The sequence below is a fragment of the Ornithodoros turicata genome, chromosome 10 (assembly GCF_037126465.1).
Source record: "Ornithodoros turicata isolate Travis chromosome 10, ASM3712646v1, whole genome shotgun sequence".
Lineage (NCBI taxonomy): Eukaryota > Metazoa > Arthropoda > Arachnida > Ixodida > Argasidae > Ornithodoros > Ornithodoros turicata.
The window spans coordinates 18,048,840-18,065,143 of NC_088210.1; the positions used below are offsets into that span (position 1 = coordinate 18,048,840).

The following is a 16,304-nucleotide window of genomic DNA, read 5'->3' on the forward strand; positions in this document are numbered from 1 at the left end:
CGAGAATAATGTCAAGAAATATTCAAATCGCTAGCAGACGACGGAGCAGCTTGGAATAGCTGCGGCGGAGACGCCGATCTCAGCGGAAAAATTCGAAACGCAAAAGTGGCGATGCGGCGGAAGTGAGGTGGCAGCATCAACGCCCCCTGCTCATTATCCCCGTTGTGGGGCCGGCGAGCTGCGCAGGCGAATAGCGGCGGCGCTGCAACGTCACACCCCCGGCGCCAACGCAGCCCTGCGGCGCGAGAATAGCTAATCGCCCCCGATGTTGGTCCCGTCATTTTCGCGCGTAAACGGAGGCACGCCTCCACCGTCGAGCTCGAGTGTCGCTGGCGGCGCCCCAAGAGAGAGCGTCCGACTGCTCCCGAGGACGTACTGCGATGCGATACGATCCTGAAGCCGGAGAAGGGGACCCGCGCATGGCGTTCCACCCGTTCCTGCTTCCTTCAGCGGCAAGACCGACAGACTTCAGCATGCACTCCATACTGAGTCAGCAGCCACCCTACTTGCCCCTGGGAGGATTTCCACTGTTTCCCAAGCTGCATCAGGCGGGATCGAGCTGTCCTCCGCTCACCCCCGAAGAAGTGCTCGCTGTGCATCAGTCTCAGCTGCGGGGAACTCCCATGCGGCCCATTGAGCCGGAAGACGACGGTGTGCAGGATGATCCCAAAGTGAGTCTCGAATCGAAGGAACTGTGGGAAAGGTTTCATGCGTTCGGAACGGAGATGGTGATCACCAAGTCTGGAAGGTGAGTCGAGTGTACGGCATTTCTTTTTCTTTTTTTCATTGGTGTCAAAGACGACTAGTAAAATGACTAGTGGATGCCAGGATTGGTGTCAGGAGTTATTCATTGATGTCAAAGACGACTAGAAAAATGATTAGTAGATGCCAGGATCGGTGTCAGGAGTTTTTCATTGGTGTCAAAGACAAGTAGTAAAGTGACTAGTGGATGCGAGGACTGGTGTCAAACGACTATAGTAAAATGACAAGTAGATGCCAGGATTGGTGTCAGGACTTTTTCATTGGTGTCAAGGACGAATAGTAAAGTGACTAGTGGATGCGAGGACCGGTATCGAAGACGACTAGTAAAATGACTAGTGGATGCCAGGAGTGGTGTCAAAGACGACTACAGTAAAATGACTAGCAGATGCCAGGATTGGTGTCAGGACTTTTTCATTGGTGTCAAAGACGACTAGTAAGATGCCCAGCGGACGCCAGGATTGACACACGTGAAATGGCTACCTATATGCATGTAACGAAAGATACGACGAAAGTCACTCGATGAACACGTGTTTGTTGCACCGCGTTCAAAAAGCAATCGAAGCTCCGTGTCTGTGTTTTGGGCCCTACGAGCCCGTTTTATGACCGAGTCCCTCTTCGTGGTTACGTAGGCTGCAAAAGGTTCCATCTAGCTTGCCAGCACAAATGAGGCGGCGCGCCTCAGGCGTTACATGCACGTACGAAGTGGTTATGGTGACCATCACAGAGAGAAACAGCTATCTCATACTTCTCTTAACATTACGGTTACCATATAGACGAGAGGGAAGGGACGTATAAAATATGAACGTGATTGTTCGTACTCGAATAGTCTTTATGTATACCATAAGGCATTCAAATTTTGAAGCATAAGATCCATTAAGATGTGTTGTACGTTAATTGTTTATGCTGTGCTGTTGCACACGAAGTATGGATTTTATGAAAAGAACTGCTGTTCCCGTTATCCTCAAACAAGTTAGCAAATGTCGAACATGCGAAAGAGTTAGCCACCAGTTAACAGGTACACTGCGTACCTTTCAAAATCAAAGAGCAATATGATGTCACCATGATGCGAAACTTCCCGCGCGCAAAAAAGAAAAAGAAACAAAGAAAGGAAGAGGAAAATATTGTACTGCAACACGTCCCTAAAAAGTAGTTGCAGCACAGTGGGTCGATTTTTATATATCTTCTTGAATTGCGAATTTCTAACGTTTTATGCTGGTAATCTTATGTAGCTGATTATACATTTAATAATTGGGGAAACTGTATATCGTATGTTAAAAGTCTATAATCATTATGTGTTTTAAACGCTACATACATACTATACAAAACAAAAACATACACGGATGTAACAAAGTATATAGGTACAGCCATCGATATAAAAAAAAGAAAAAAAAACCCGTATGTTCTCTAGTTCCACCCATGGGACAAGATGGTCTTTCGGCACTGATGAAGCCATGACGTGTGAGTTATGTGTAACGGTGTGAAGCTGAAGTATAAAGTTACGGCGTCTTGCATATATGATGAAAGTTTTCTGGAGATGCGAAGTGAAAAAAAAAAAAAAAATATTGGTATAACACTGTTAGAATGTGAACGTGCACTTTTGGAATTTTCCGTGAGAGTGCGCCAAATTCAGAGTCAATGTACACGCAGTTTTTTTCTTCTTCCTTTTTTACTGTTATAAACTTTGTATGAATGTCATCCTATTTCTTTCTTGTTTATCTTGTCAAAGCCAAACCGCTATATCTTTTGTTTCCCACGTAAATATTATCGTATTAGAATAAAGTATCGCCCTATGTCATAATCGAAAAGGGCAATAAATCAATGAAAATCGCTGTTTGTTGCATAACTAAGGTCATCCAAAAATACTGCTTGGAAAGTACCATAAGCTGTCCTCTTTCGGCCAAGAGTCGAAGGTATAGCGGCAGCGGGCTCTACTGTTGTTTTATTACCATTATTTATTCATTTATTTTTATTTATGTACCGCAAAGTACCCCAGTGGGGCATTACATGAGGGAGGGCGTTACAGAACTGAATAAACAGCAAACAAGATAAAGACGTATTATTAATAAAACACGTTTATTAAACACGTATTAACACAATTATTATTACCATTATTATTATTATTATTATTACTATTGTTATTATTATTATTATTATTTGGGTGTATGCCTTAGGGCCTTGAACCTCGGGACATACCGCACCTTGTACAGGTGCCAAAACAGTATAATCGTTTGTGCGGTATACTCTGACATCCTGGGTTAAAACAGGCGGGTATTCAATAATGAGGCTGTCAATTCAAAACATGAGCCTGGATCGGATTGCATATATATATCCAATATGAGCGGGCGCAAAAGGCCGGGAGAACAGATAGCTCAGGCTTTATATTTCGTTCAGTTTGTTAGGCTACTTAAAACGTCTTCCGGAGAGCGCCAGAGAAGAAAAGTGGATGCAGCAATCCCTTTAATTAGCAGCTCATTAACAGGTATACACTGTCGGAAGCACGAGGACCTATACTTTATAATAAGGTAATTTCCCGTAATACTGGCCTTGTTGATGAGCTGTCAGCCGTTCAATATGGAAACGGAGTTATCGATAACAAAGTAATCGTACGTCTCACGATTGCATCACATATTTCAGAGTTTTCCAGAGAAGGTATGTACCCAAGCGCTTTATAGGGTGCCAAGGAAATACAGTGTCTGGGTGTTGGGCATGCGCAGTGACCACCCGTTATTTCTTTGGGGCATCAAATCCCCCGTGTATCCTATGCTCTATAAAACTGCCTACTATAGGTTCAAATTTTGCGCCAATAAAGAGGGGCACGAAAAGGAAATAAGCATGCGTAATAAAAGAAAGGTGGATCTGACAACAAGTCCAGATCATTATGTCTTCTATAACCTTCTGTTCGATTTTCGAGTTTGGATCTCAAGGCAGTGACGCAAAAAGCGAAACGCGAGACGAGGCAATGCCTGCAAGAGGTGGATATATTTTATATGAATATATACGAGGGTGGTTCCATAAGTTTCCGGCCGGAGGTAGAAAATGCGCTCGAATTTGAAAATGCTATTAAGGACGCGTGGCGCCATCTGTTGGAGGGTCGGAGCACCACCCTCAACCCTCTCCATGCTTTTGTCGGTTGGAGGGCGGCATTTCAAACAACCAGGGTGTACTCTTCAGTTAAAATGGAAAAAATCGAGTACCGCGCTGTGATAAAATTCTTGACAAAAGAGGGACTTTCGCCTAAAGAAATTAAAGCGCGACTGGACAACGTGTACAGGGAAGCCTCTCCGTCGTACACAACGGTAAAAGACTGGGCTAAGCAGTTTCGACTGGGGCGAGAGTCCATTGAAGATGATCCACGCGATGGTCGTTCAGTGGAAGTGGTGACACAAGAAAATTTGTCTCTTGTCGAGGAGGAAGTGCTGAGCGACAGGCGTCTGAAGGTGAAGGAAATCTCAGGAAGGCTGGGGCTTTCCAAAACAACCGTTTTACGCATCCCATCGACGAGGGCCTTCGCATGAAAAAGGTCAGTATGAGATGGGTGCCACGACTTCTCTCGTCAGTTCAAAAGCAACCGCGCGTCGTCTGTGCCAAAGACGTTTTGGAGCTCTGTCAAGAGAACGAAGAAGAAATATTGAAGTCAATTGTCACAGGGGATGAGACTATGGTGCTCTACTATGATCCCCTTTCGAAAAAGGAGTCGATGGAATGGCGCAAACCAGGAGAAGCACCCCAAGAAAAGCCAAGGTCACACGATCCACAAAGAAGATAATGGCAACAATATTTTGGGATTGTCACGGGATCCTCCTCATCGACTTCAAACAGAGGAACACCACAGTGAATGCGACGTATTATGCTTCACTCCTGCACCGGCTGCGAGACGCCATCAAGGAAAAGAGGCGCGGCAGGTTGAGTCGAGGTGTCCGGTTGCTCCAGGACAATGCCCCTGTCCACACGGCTTCTGTAGCCAAGGCTGCACTGAAGGAGTGCGGCTTCGAAGAAATCCACCACCCACCCTACAGTCCAGACTTGGCACCGAGTGACTACTCCATGTTCTCAAACTTGAAGAGGGATCTCAGAGGACGGAGATTTCAAAACGATAGTGAGGTGTAAGAGGCAGGTTTCCAGCATTTTGCGGACAAAACTTCGGACTATTTTTTCAAGGGTATAAGAATGCTGGTTGAAAGGTGGCAAAAGTGCATCGAAGTTAGGGGTGACTACGTCGAAAAGTGATACACTTCTTTCGTCTCTATGACTATGAAAAGTTGGTCGGGCCGGAAACTTATGCAACCAGCCTCGTATGTAATATATACAATATAATATATATAACATATATAATATATATGATAGATATATATTAATTAGTCCTATACCGCTTGTATATTGCTTTCGGTAAGGCTTTCCCCGTTCCCTAGCAATAAGAAAGAAAGAAAAGACCCGTAATTTTACACACAAATGACTACTAACTCTGTTGCCAGCATATGTGCCGTAAAGTAGAAAGTGGTTACTGCAACAAACTTGTTAGGGGTGCAACACTGCACAGCTCCCGCAAGCGATAAGAGAGCTAGTTACATTGAAGGAATATTAAACTGCGAAAACCCAGTCCGGAACTGTGCAATGTGCACACCAAACGGATTTTGTGCAGCATATATACAGGTTACGGCACATATATATACCGGCAACACAGCAGTCACTTGTGCAGTAAAATTACGGATATTTTTCTTCCTTGTGCATATTTCATTCCATTTCATTTTACTGCATCAAAAATACAACTAAAACAACAGACTACAGGATACTGAAAAAAAAAAAAAGCTAATAAATGTTCGCTTGCCATGCACGTTCGCCTTAGGAGAATCTCTGGCATATTATATACGGGCGGGTTATGATTCATCATCCCAGGTGTGTTCTCATCACTGCGAGCTTGGGTTCACGTTTCTCTCGTTGTATACTCATGTGTCGCTAACGCACACTGAAGCGGTCTCTATACCTCTTTATAAAGAGACATGAGGGACACTCTTAGAAGGTCTATTTATTCGATAGGCTGTGCCCCCAGTAGACTTTTACTTCATAAAAAAAGAACTGATAATTTTAGTTTCCCCCCAATTGCACTCCTTCATTTTATTTTATTTTTTACATTGAAATTCGAAAAATTACTGGCAACGCTGTGTCGGAGTGGTCACCAACTGCTCGTTGCTCGTCAAGTTTACGGTGGCAAAACTATATTGCATGCGGACAACACTGGGTCTAAGTTGGCTACGTGTCGGCTACGTAGCCATGAGGAGCATGCAAAGGAACGCGGATCACTATTGTTTGACGAATCGGGAATTATTTCCCGCAAGACTTCGTCCGGAGCAATTTTACCTCAGTTTGACTAGAAAATTAAAAATTGAACTAGAAAATAAATAAAAATAAAATTAAAATAAAAATCTGGAACTTGTTGCGCTGGGCTTACAAGCAGCAAGCTGTTAAACTATATGTCGTCAAGACAAACTACCTGTCTCGCGGCCTGCTTTGCACCGCGTACCTCTATAATGAGAGCGTTACACAGCTTGTGCTCCTCAAAACGCATAACATGATATCAGAACAGGGAGCCATGAGTTTACGTATTGAATAGCGTGGATTACATCAACTGCGGAGACTCCGTATCCGTGGCCATGCTATGTATAGAAGACAGCATCGCGAGATATAGCCTTCGCCACATATACTCTATATATACGAGAGACCTGGACATCCGCAAAGGTCCCACAGCGCCGGGGTTGTATAGTTCTGGCAATCGCTGCTTCGCTATGGGATTTGGCGCTTGTAGGTGCACAATTTGTTACCACGTGATTTGCAGTACGTGAAGTAAGTGCCATAAGCGTCACAAAAAGGCATAGGCCTCCCGTGTTCGAGAGATCAGAGGAGAGAATGATGTCACTCGGGATCCTGGTTTGGTTGGCTAAGGGGCATATATTATGCAGTGAAGCTCCATTTTAAGCTCTTAAGCTGTCAGGGACGCTGTGTATCCGGATCTCGACCTCCACAGACCGTTGATCGCGGCATGTCAACATGAACGGCTTCGAAAGCAGTACAGGCTCACGTTCGACCGGGTCCCGAAAAAGACGCAAACATTGACCGCGTCACTCAACACGCATGGAGTGATAGACCAAAGCGGGAGAGACACCGGCAGGAGTCTGCGGCGAGCTCGAGAAAACTGCAAAAACAAAACATGTCGTTTGTGTGGCGGGGACCCACATTGCAGGCATCAAGTGTCCAGCGACAGCTGCAACAGGAAAGCACATGCTGCACCCATGTACAAGGTGTCTCAGTTAAATCCCCGGGCTAAATAATTCGCGAACCGGTGCACCAATCGAAGGACTTTCATTTTTACAAGTATCTGTCCAATAAGGCTGCGCACCGTGTGAATGAGTTGGAGCCACTCATTATTTAAATAAAAATTCAAATGAGTTTCGTGAAAAAACCATAACTTCTAAAGCAGGGCGCCGTCGGCATTAAAATGGGTACTACCCCTTTTGTGACCTTCTGTGGACACCATTTAGAGGAAACTCTGCCACCGAAGCGGGTCATTTGTTGCAGTAATTAATTGGTTTCGGTTTACATATTTTTGTCGCGGCTGGTCGTGGTGAAGCGCCAACTGGTGCACCGGTTCGCGAATTACTTAGGCCGGGGATTTAACTGAGACACTGTCACGTGGTTTGATGAACCAGGGATTTCGCAACGCGCCGACGACACTGGGGAAGAGCTGCGGTGTCACCCGACCAATGAGCAGACCAAGTCACACAATCGTTTTTGGAAACACACACATTTATAATCAATTAACAAGGAAACAATCAGCTATAGACAGTTACTTGAACCACTAGTTGAACAGGAGAGAGGAGGTTGCCTGACAGTACTACTACAAGGACACTACAAGGACTACGACAGTACTATAGTTCGCATTACACAAGGGCGACACCGCGGACCGACCGCTGTGGCGTCGCTCATGATCTCAGTTGTCTCGCGACGTAAACACCCAATTATTATTACAAGGGCGACATACAAAGAATAAGAACAAAGCAAACTTGCGGTCAAAGAATGTCCAATGGCCGGTGAGTGAGGTCCCTCGTAGAGATGAGATTCGCAGTGGGGAAAGAAGAATCTTGAAGAAAAGTCTGATTCTACTTGATGAGGATGGAGATGCAGCTTGAGGCAGGAGAACACTATTGCACAGATTGATTGAAGAATACACCAGCCCAATACTGATGGCACAGCATCGAGGCGCCTGATACGCCAGGTGAAAAGAGTGCGACTTCTTCGTGAGCTAACCCGATGCCAACTACTTACAGCTCATTATTCTGTCCCGCTTCGGGACTCGAACACCCCCCTCCATAAATCTGTCGTCAGTGTCAAACACTATAGCAAGTGCACAAGATTCCCGTGTATCACTTAGCGTCCACTTACGGAGGCCCGAAGTGTGGACCAGACACCATATAGGGGAATAGTTCTTGGAATCACACGTGTACGAGTGGCTGCTAACAGAGCGCCAGCCATTCGCTCAGTTTCTTGCCCGTGTGCTGTGCCGGACAGATGTTTTTTTAAGCAACCGGAAAACAGAACTGCAATATACTCGTGTGGTGTGCTGCCTTTGTTCGAGGACTGTGACAGACACCCGGTATAAATCGCCCTCACCAGCTCACACAGTTAAAGCACCAGCAATATGTTGGATTCGTGTGCATCGATGTGGGACATAAGAGCACAAGTGCAGAACCCTATACGCTGTGGCTCCCAGACCCCCAGTAGCTCCCACTCTTTAATAAGATCACGGTATGAGAACTAGAACGAATGCAGAAACTTGGAGCCATCTTACGAGTACACAAAGCAACAGAATAATGTGCTAGAATGGCAATCATTCCGAAACTGTCAGGGAAACAGTCCCGACCCTGTCAGATCTCACGTCCACATATTTTGTATCTTTTTACCATCCTCAACATCATCAATCTCTCGAAGTATGTGTCAAAACGGGATCTTTTGTCCCTTCAAAACTGTCTATTTATGCAGAGATGTGCGCACTTATGTGTCTCATTCTAATAACGTAAAAATCACACTTCGTAACATTGACTCTTTCTTTTTCTTTTTCGTCGTGGGCGCGGCGCAGAAACAGTTCCGATCCGATATAATGGGGGTATCCCACGTTAGAAGAGTGGACACGGTTGTGAAGCCTGGACTCATCAAAAGACCAGAGTAGAGCCAACGTTTCTCTGACACGTCTTCATTATGGCCTTTCGACAGTGACACAAAACTCGCGACCCACCCAACACTTTTTTTTGTCCCTTCTTTTTCTTTTTTTACAATCTCATACATAAAGCGAAAGCCGTAAAATCGACAGACGCAAACTACAAAGGGACGAAGAAAAGAAAAGAAAAACGAAAGAGAAAATCGATCCGGTTTCGCTTTGCTTGATGTGTCAGTCATTTTTTGGTACTGCGGCGAGAGGCGCGTCGGTTGTCGCACCTCTTGACGAAAATTAGAGCTTGTCGGCTGGTATAGCGGCGTGGAAAGGCCCCTCTCTCTCTCTCTCCCCCCCTCTCGCTTTGATTCGTGTTATACGTTTTTGTGCGTGTATGGCTGCAACGGGCGCTGGCTCCGACACTCGGCATCCGAACCGTGCAATTTGGGACTGAAAGCTCACGTAGCCCGACTGCGGAACGTGTGTCATTTCGAGCTAAGTGGATTTTGCTTCGATTGGGTGTTTGATCCGTCTTTGCGATTATGTTGTTTCTTTTTTTTGTTCGATTGTGGAGTAGAGAACAGAGTCGCGCTTTTTTTTATACATATATTTATTGTTTCTCTCTTTTTATGTATGGGATTCGAGGAAGACTTCTGCACGTTCATATGTGAAGCTGTAAAAAATGCGCTAGGGAAGTTTACGTGAAAGTAAAAAAAATCGACATAGAAAGGTGATTACATAATGGTATAGGAAGTGGAGGAATGTACACAACATATGAAGAGCAAACTGGCAGAATGGCTGGAAAAGCGCAACGCGTAGCGCACGAAACGTTGGGTACTATCGTTTGATATTCTCACTGGGGTACACAACCGACCTTTTGTGCCAGTACCCTTCACTCTAAAAACAGAACTCCACGGCATTGCACGCTGAGGACGAACATCCCGTTCATCGTTCTCTCTCTCTCCCTCCCCCCCCCCCCCGATTTCTTGGAAACGGCAGCCGTACGCCTTTTTGTGACGCGCGATCCACAAATCAGTACTGATAACGGTATCATTCAGCGAAAGGTTGGCCTTATCAACGTGGTCGTTGGTACATTCTTGAAACAGAACTTCACCACATAGCACGGTGAAGGCCAACTACTGCGCGGAATGGCACCGTTATCCCTCCTGATTTGTGGAAAGTGCGGGGCGTACGCCTTTTTGTGACCCTTATGCTGTACGTAATCGTCACAATAAAAAAGGCGTACGCCTTCCGTTTTCAACAAATCATGGCAGATAACGATATCATTCGAGATAATGGTTGGCTAGGAGCGTGCTATGCGGTGAAGTTCGTTTTAAGAGTGTAGGGTATGACACCTGCTATTCCGTTGCATCGAGTTATTTGCACGTTTATTTATTTAGCAATGATATTCATTATATTGTTTGTTTATTTAGCTCGCTTTCTCAGATAATTGAAGGCCATTTCTCCCAACTTTACAGGCGCATGTTCCCCGCCTACAAAGTGCGTGTGTCCGGCCTGGATAAGAAGTCCAAGTACATTCTCCTTATGGACATTGTGGCAGCGGACGATTGCCGCTATAAGTTCCACAATAGCCGGTGGATGATCGCCGGCAAGGCAGACCCCGAGATGCCCAAGCGGATGTACATCCATCCAGACTCCCCTTCAACGGGAGAACAGTGGATGCAGAAAGTGGTCTCCTTCCACAAGCTCAAGCTCACCAACAACATCTCCGACAAGCACGGATTCGTAAGTACTACTACGTTCTTCTCGTTGTTATTGGGGCTTTGATGAACTGAGAAAAGACGCGCATAGTTTATCGGTGTCTAACGTCTCCAAGCTGTGTTCAGCTCTTCACAATCAATCCATAATCTCTATACTATTCTTTTAAAATTCAATCCAGTCTCCAAGCTGGGAAAGAATGGTATGGGTGGGAGTAGTGGTCCGTCGTGGTATAGCGACGATGTTCAATGTATACCGGGTGTTTCAGTTAAATCCCCGGGATAAATAATTCGCGAACAGGTGCACCAATCGACGAACTTTCTTTTTTACAAGTATCTGTCTGACAGCATCTACAAGCTGCGCACCGTGTGAGTGAGTGGGATGCGCTCATTATTTAAATAAAAATTCAAATGAGTTTCGTAAAAACATAGAACTTCTAAAGGAGGGCGCTGTCGGCATTAATATGGGTACTATACTCCTTTTGGGACCTTCAGTGGACACCTTTAGAGAGAGAAAAAATCTGCCACTGAAGCGGGTAATTTGTTCCTGTAATTGGTTTTCCTTTACATATTTTGTCGCGGCTGGTCGCGGTGAAGCGCAAAAGGACGTAATTCATTGGTGTAGAGCGTCCTTTTGCGCTTCACTGCGACCAGCCGCGACAAAAATATGTAAACCGAAACCAATTAATTACAGCAACAAATGATCCTGCTTGGGTCATGCAACAAATGTTTGGCATATTCTGAGCCAAACTCCATGCATCATCCATACATAACTCCTCCAAAAGCAGCAGTATACTGCTTCACAATCCCTTGAAGACATATCCGACTACCTATACATAGAGCTATTAGTTGATACATAACCAAATATTTGTAATCGATAATCTGTTTATGTTGTGGTATATAGACCTGTCATGCATCGATAGCGCCTTAAACTGCATATACGTATGCCACAAATTTCACATTGCCATACACTTTTTTTATTCCTTGTTAGAGCCGCGAAGAAACTGTGGCTATGAGCGGCGTATAGATGTGGACAGATGGAGAGAGGACAGCAGGAAGGAATGGGGTAAATGGGGGTTAGTATGCGTTAATATGCGTAGTAGTGTTACTATAGCATCAACTGCCGCTATACGTCCTTGTCGAATTAATGACAGGTAATGACGGCTAAAAACCCGTTGTGGATTCGGAGCGGTACGTGGTCTAGGATCTGACAAGGTATGATGTATCACGGGCATTCATACAGCGCCGAATTAAAGGGCATCCTGTATCGGATGTTCGGTGTGCGCAGCCGGAAGTTCGCCTTGCTTTCGGCTGCTGTACATTACCCACGAGAACCGTGAGTATGCACCAAGAGACCACGTTGGCGAGAGTGGATGGGTGGAGCTCTAAATACATATCGAAGAGGGTAGCCGTGAATAGAAGAGGGTGGGAGAAGAAGGCGGAGCACACACGCTGCAGCCTCTCAAGAGATCGCTTCGTTTCTTTTTTCTTTTTTAAAGACTATTTTATTTACTTCTTTTTCTTCTTGCCCCAGGAGCTCCAGTTTATACGGGGTATGGGCGTGATCAAGTCGGAGCACTAAACGCCTTTTTCGGCTTTAAACACTCTCATTTACATTAACTTCAACACTCTCAAAAGCACATAGTACGCTCCTAGCCAACCATCATCTCGAATGATATCGTTATCTGCCCTGATTTGTTGTAAACGGGAGGCGTACGCCTTTTTTCGTGACAGTTATGTGGGGAATCAAATAAGGAGCCCCGTCACAATAATTAAGGATCGAAGTGTTACTATGTCCACAAAAAAAAAAGAAAAAACTTACCCCCTGCGCTATTCATGAATCAGGAGTAAGAATGGTATCATTCTGTGCAATGGTAATTCAGGGTGGCCTTTTTTTTTCTTTTTTCTTAGCGTTCAGCTACGGGCGGCTTAATTATAGTTTTTTTATTGATTACTGGAGAATGGATTTTAAGTTACACGCTAACTAATATTACAGTTAGCACGTCACTTAAAATAACGCACCAACAAGTACAAACACAAAATCTATTAAGTCACCTCCCATTTCGAAATACGCTCACATGATCACGTGACAGAATGGAACGGAAGAAAGAGTATCTCGCGCGCCGGCTGGCGTCTGTCGAAGAAAGCATTAAAAGAGCCGGTTCTTGAAGAGAAGATGGACACTTGTGCAAACAGAGCCCTGATGCACCACCGCCACCATCGACTTCGGTGGAGGTACTCGTGGTCCTCTTCCAACCTTCAAAGGCCCGCAAAAACAGCAAACATCTAACGTTTAGGGAGATGAACCGCTATTAGTGCAGCCGGGGCGGTGAAAGACCAACACAAAGGAGAAGCGGATGATCCCGCAAACACACGAGGGGCATTTTAACAGGGATTACCGTGGGAGTTTTTCTTTACCCATGTTTGGAGCAAACAAGGACCACTCGGTGACCTCTGCGATGAACTATACTACCACACGGGTATCGTTCACCGACGGCGAAGATCGCATCTCGTTCGTTGTTCACAGATAGGAACAGAAGTTTTTTTTTTGTTTATTCCGTGTCAGCGCCGCGAAGCAACTGTGGCTATGAACAGCGTACAGATGTGGACAGCAATGAGAGAGGACCGCAGGAAGTAGTGGGGGACAGGAGGGGGTTAGTATGCGTCCTGGGCCGACTTCAGGGGGAACTGAGCCGACATTCGTCTGGAAAGTCTTGGGAAAACCCAGGGAAGACCACAGACAGCACAGCCGGTGCTAGGATTCGAACCCACCACCTCCCAGTCTTCAGCACGACCTTGGCTACCACCAACGAGCCACACACTCTTAAAAATGAACTTCCCCACATAGCACGCTCCTAGCCAACCATCACCCCGAATGACAACGTTCTCGCTCTAGATTTGTTGAAAACGGGAGGAGGAGCCTATTTTGTGCCATTATGCACGGCACAAAATAGGCTCCTCTTCCCGTTTTCAACAAATCAGGGGCGAGAACGTTGTCATTCGGGATGATGGTTGGCTAGGAGCGTGCTATGAGGTGAAGTTCATTTTTAAGAGTGCACTCTTAAAAATGAACTTCACCTCATAGCACGCTCCTAGCAAACCATCATCTCGAATGATATCGTTGTCTGACATGATTTGTTGAAAACGGGAGGCGTATACGCCTTTTCTGTGACAATTATGACCAGCATAAGTGTCCCAAAAAAGTCGTACACCTCCCGTTCTCATCAAATCAAGGCAGATAAAGATATCATTCGAGATTATGGTTGGCTAAGAGCGTCCTATGCGGTGAAGTTCATTTTTAAGAGTGCATGCCGCTGGTGCATGGAATAGAAGTTTGCAGATGATCAATTTAGACACGTGTGTACAGTGCTGGGGAGTAAATTTCGGGATCAGGGGGCCAAAATGGGGAGTAATTGCAAGCATTAGGGGACTAGAAGCTGTAATTGCTCCTCGCATTGTTGGACACTGTCGTAATCGAACGAACGAACGAACGGCAATTTCTAAACATCAGCTTGAGCGTGAGCACTTTGAACTATATCAGTTCGTGAAAGAAACGGAGAGAGGCTTGTGAAAGCGTGGAAACGAACCGGAGGTGTAATGCTTCCATGGATTAACTGCAAATGACTGCATCAACAGTCCTGCCAGATATATCATTGAGGGCTAAATAGGGACTTAACTGTACTTAACTGTACTGTAGCGCTGATCATTCGACCGAATGATCGGAAAGAATAAGGATTTGCTGGGGGTTAAGTAGGATTAACCTTCAGGAACTGACTAATAGGGTCTACCAAGGACTTCCCTTAAAAGAACGTATACCGAGTTGCAGTCAATCTATAAACCGTCTGCATTTTTAGGCCTCTTCCATTGCATCCGCACCGCAGTTATTGGCGCTGTAGTGCTGACAGGATGATGATGTTTGTAACAGCCAATATGGCTGCGAGATCGACCTATAGGGGGCGACACTGTCACCTTTCTAGTGTGGATAGCACGCTGGCCGATGTTCGGAGTTGATGGTTCTTTTCCGTAATTCTCATGTATAATCATCAAAAGATCACTTGTAACCCGATGGTACGATATACTGTTCGGTTCCCCAATGCTCCACCTACTGACTGAACGCGGAATAAACGTGTAAAAGCAGACGGCGCGAGGAAGTTATCCACACTACGGTAGTTCATAGTTTCTCCGCAGCGCGCCGACACCGTTCGATCTCGGAGCGCAAGGTACGCTTAGAAGAAGGGACTGTTTGCTCGAGTCACCTGTGGCAATGCATAGGAAATACAAGCACCGAGTCCGAATAAGAATGAAGACCGGCGGTGAACCGTCGCAAAACATCTTCATAGTCACCACTCGACGCCTCAAGGACAGCGTATAGAATCAGGTGTTGACTGCCCCCCATGCTGTTAACCAGGGAGGTCAAAGGGTATACTCGAACGACGAAATGTTGATCCAGCTATGCACGGAAAAGAAGTTTAGAGTAAACGTGAGACACGTGTGCAAACGCTTCCACCACCTCTTGAAGAGTGCCTGCACTGTTGGAGACAGAAGCCTCGTATACACTTCAACTCGTAAAAGTGCGCCGCTGTCTTCGGGCCTGTTGAAGAGGTGCCTTATAGCGCACACCGAGCGTTTCTGGGAGCAGTTCGTCGCCTTTTCGTGCTACGTGTCACTTACAAAGCGTATATATAGGGAGACACCAGCAGGTGGTATTTCTTTTATACACTCTAAGAAAAAAAGGAGTACTTTTACTCCTTTTGGGGAGTAATTGCATTGCCACAAAAAATAGTCCCTTTCGGGAGTAAATGCACGGGAGTAGATGAATGTCACAGAGTGAAGACCGCATTTCACGCGCTGTTGTAAGAGTCCGGGGTACATAATTGGTGCGCATGTATGAAAATACTTTGAAGGAAACCGTCGACCGTGATATATCGAGTGATATAAAATCTTGCGCCATACTAGGGCACAATTTGCAGACTAGGGGAGTAGAAGCTGCAATTACTCCCCGTTTTACTCCTTTTTTTCTTAGAGTGTACAATATGCTGACTTTTTTTTATATATAGGGTACAATGAATAAAAGGATATGACAATGATGCTCTCATGTTTGACACGGCTTAGTAAGCAACTCAGTAAGTTGTTAGAGTAGAAAACTTCCCCACTTCATTGTCAGGATATAATTGTTGTTGTTGTTGAGGAAGTTGTTGTTTTGTTAGTAAAGAGTGTGTTGCTGCTGTACAGAGCGATAGTTCGCGTATTTGACTTTGCGGTGTTCTTTATGGCCCTTTTTCTCAATGAAGTTTAGAAGAGACAAAGTTCTCGAGGGCTGTCATACGACGCATGAAACACACATCTGCTGTTGTTTCTTCCATTGATTCGTCAGTGGCAGCTGAATGGATGACATTCTGGACGCACATCATCCTGATTTCTACTATGCGGGGTTTACCAAATACGTCTCTGCTCAACATCTACTAGGGTTACGCAATTACAGTAATAACTACCTGTCACACAGGAACATCTTTGTCGCTGGAATTCTCTGGTTTGCTGGCTCGCCTTGTATTCCTTTCTTCAATAAGAATTCTCCATCAGCAGACTATACTATGCGAACCCTATATCTTAGCACACTACAACTA

At 45.3% G+C, this 16,304-nt stretch overlaps 1 protein-coding gene across 1 annotated transcript in view; it reads left to right on the forward strand.

Moving 5' to 3' along the window:
• Nucleotides 1–282: 282 nt before the first annotated feature.
• LOC135370220 (T-box transcription factor TBX3-like) overlaps nucleotides 283–16,304 on the forward strand; it is a 37,830-nt gene continuing 21,808 nt past the window's right edge. Inside the window, exons 1-2 of the mRNA XM_064603924.1 lie at nucleotides 283–748; nucleotides 10,441–10,708. Coding sequence (XP_064459994.1) covers nucleotides 381–748; nucleotides 10,441–10,708 — 636 coding nt within the window. The 5' untranslated portion in view covers nucleotides 283–380. The remainder of the gene's footprint in view (nucleotides 749–10,440; nucleotides 10,709–16,304) is intronic.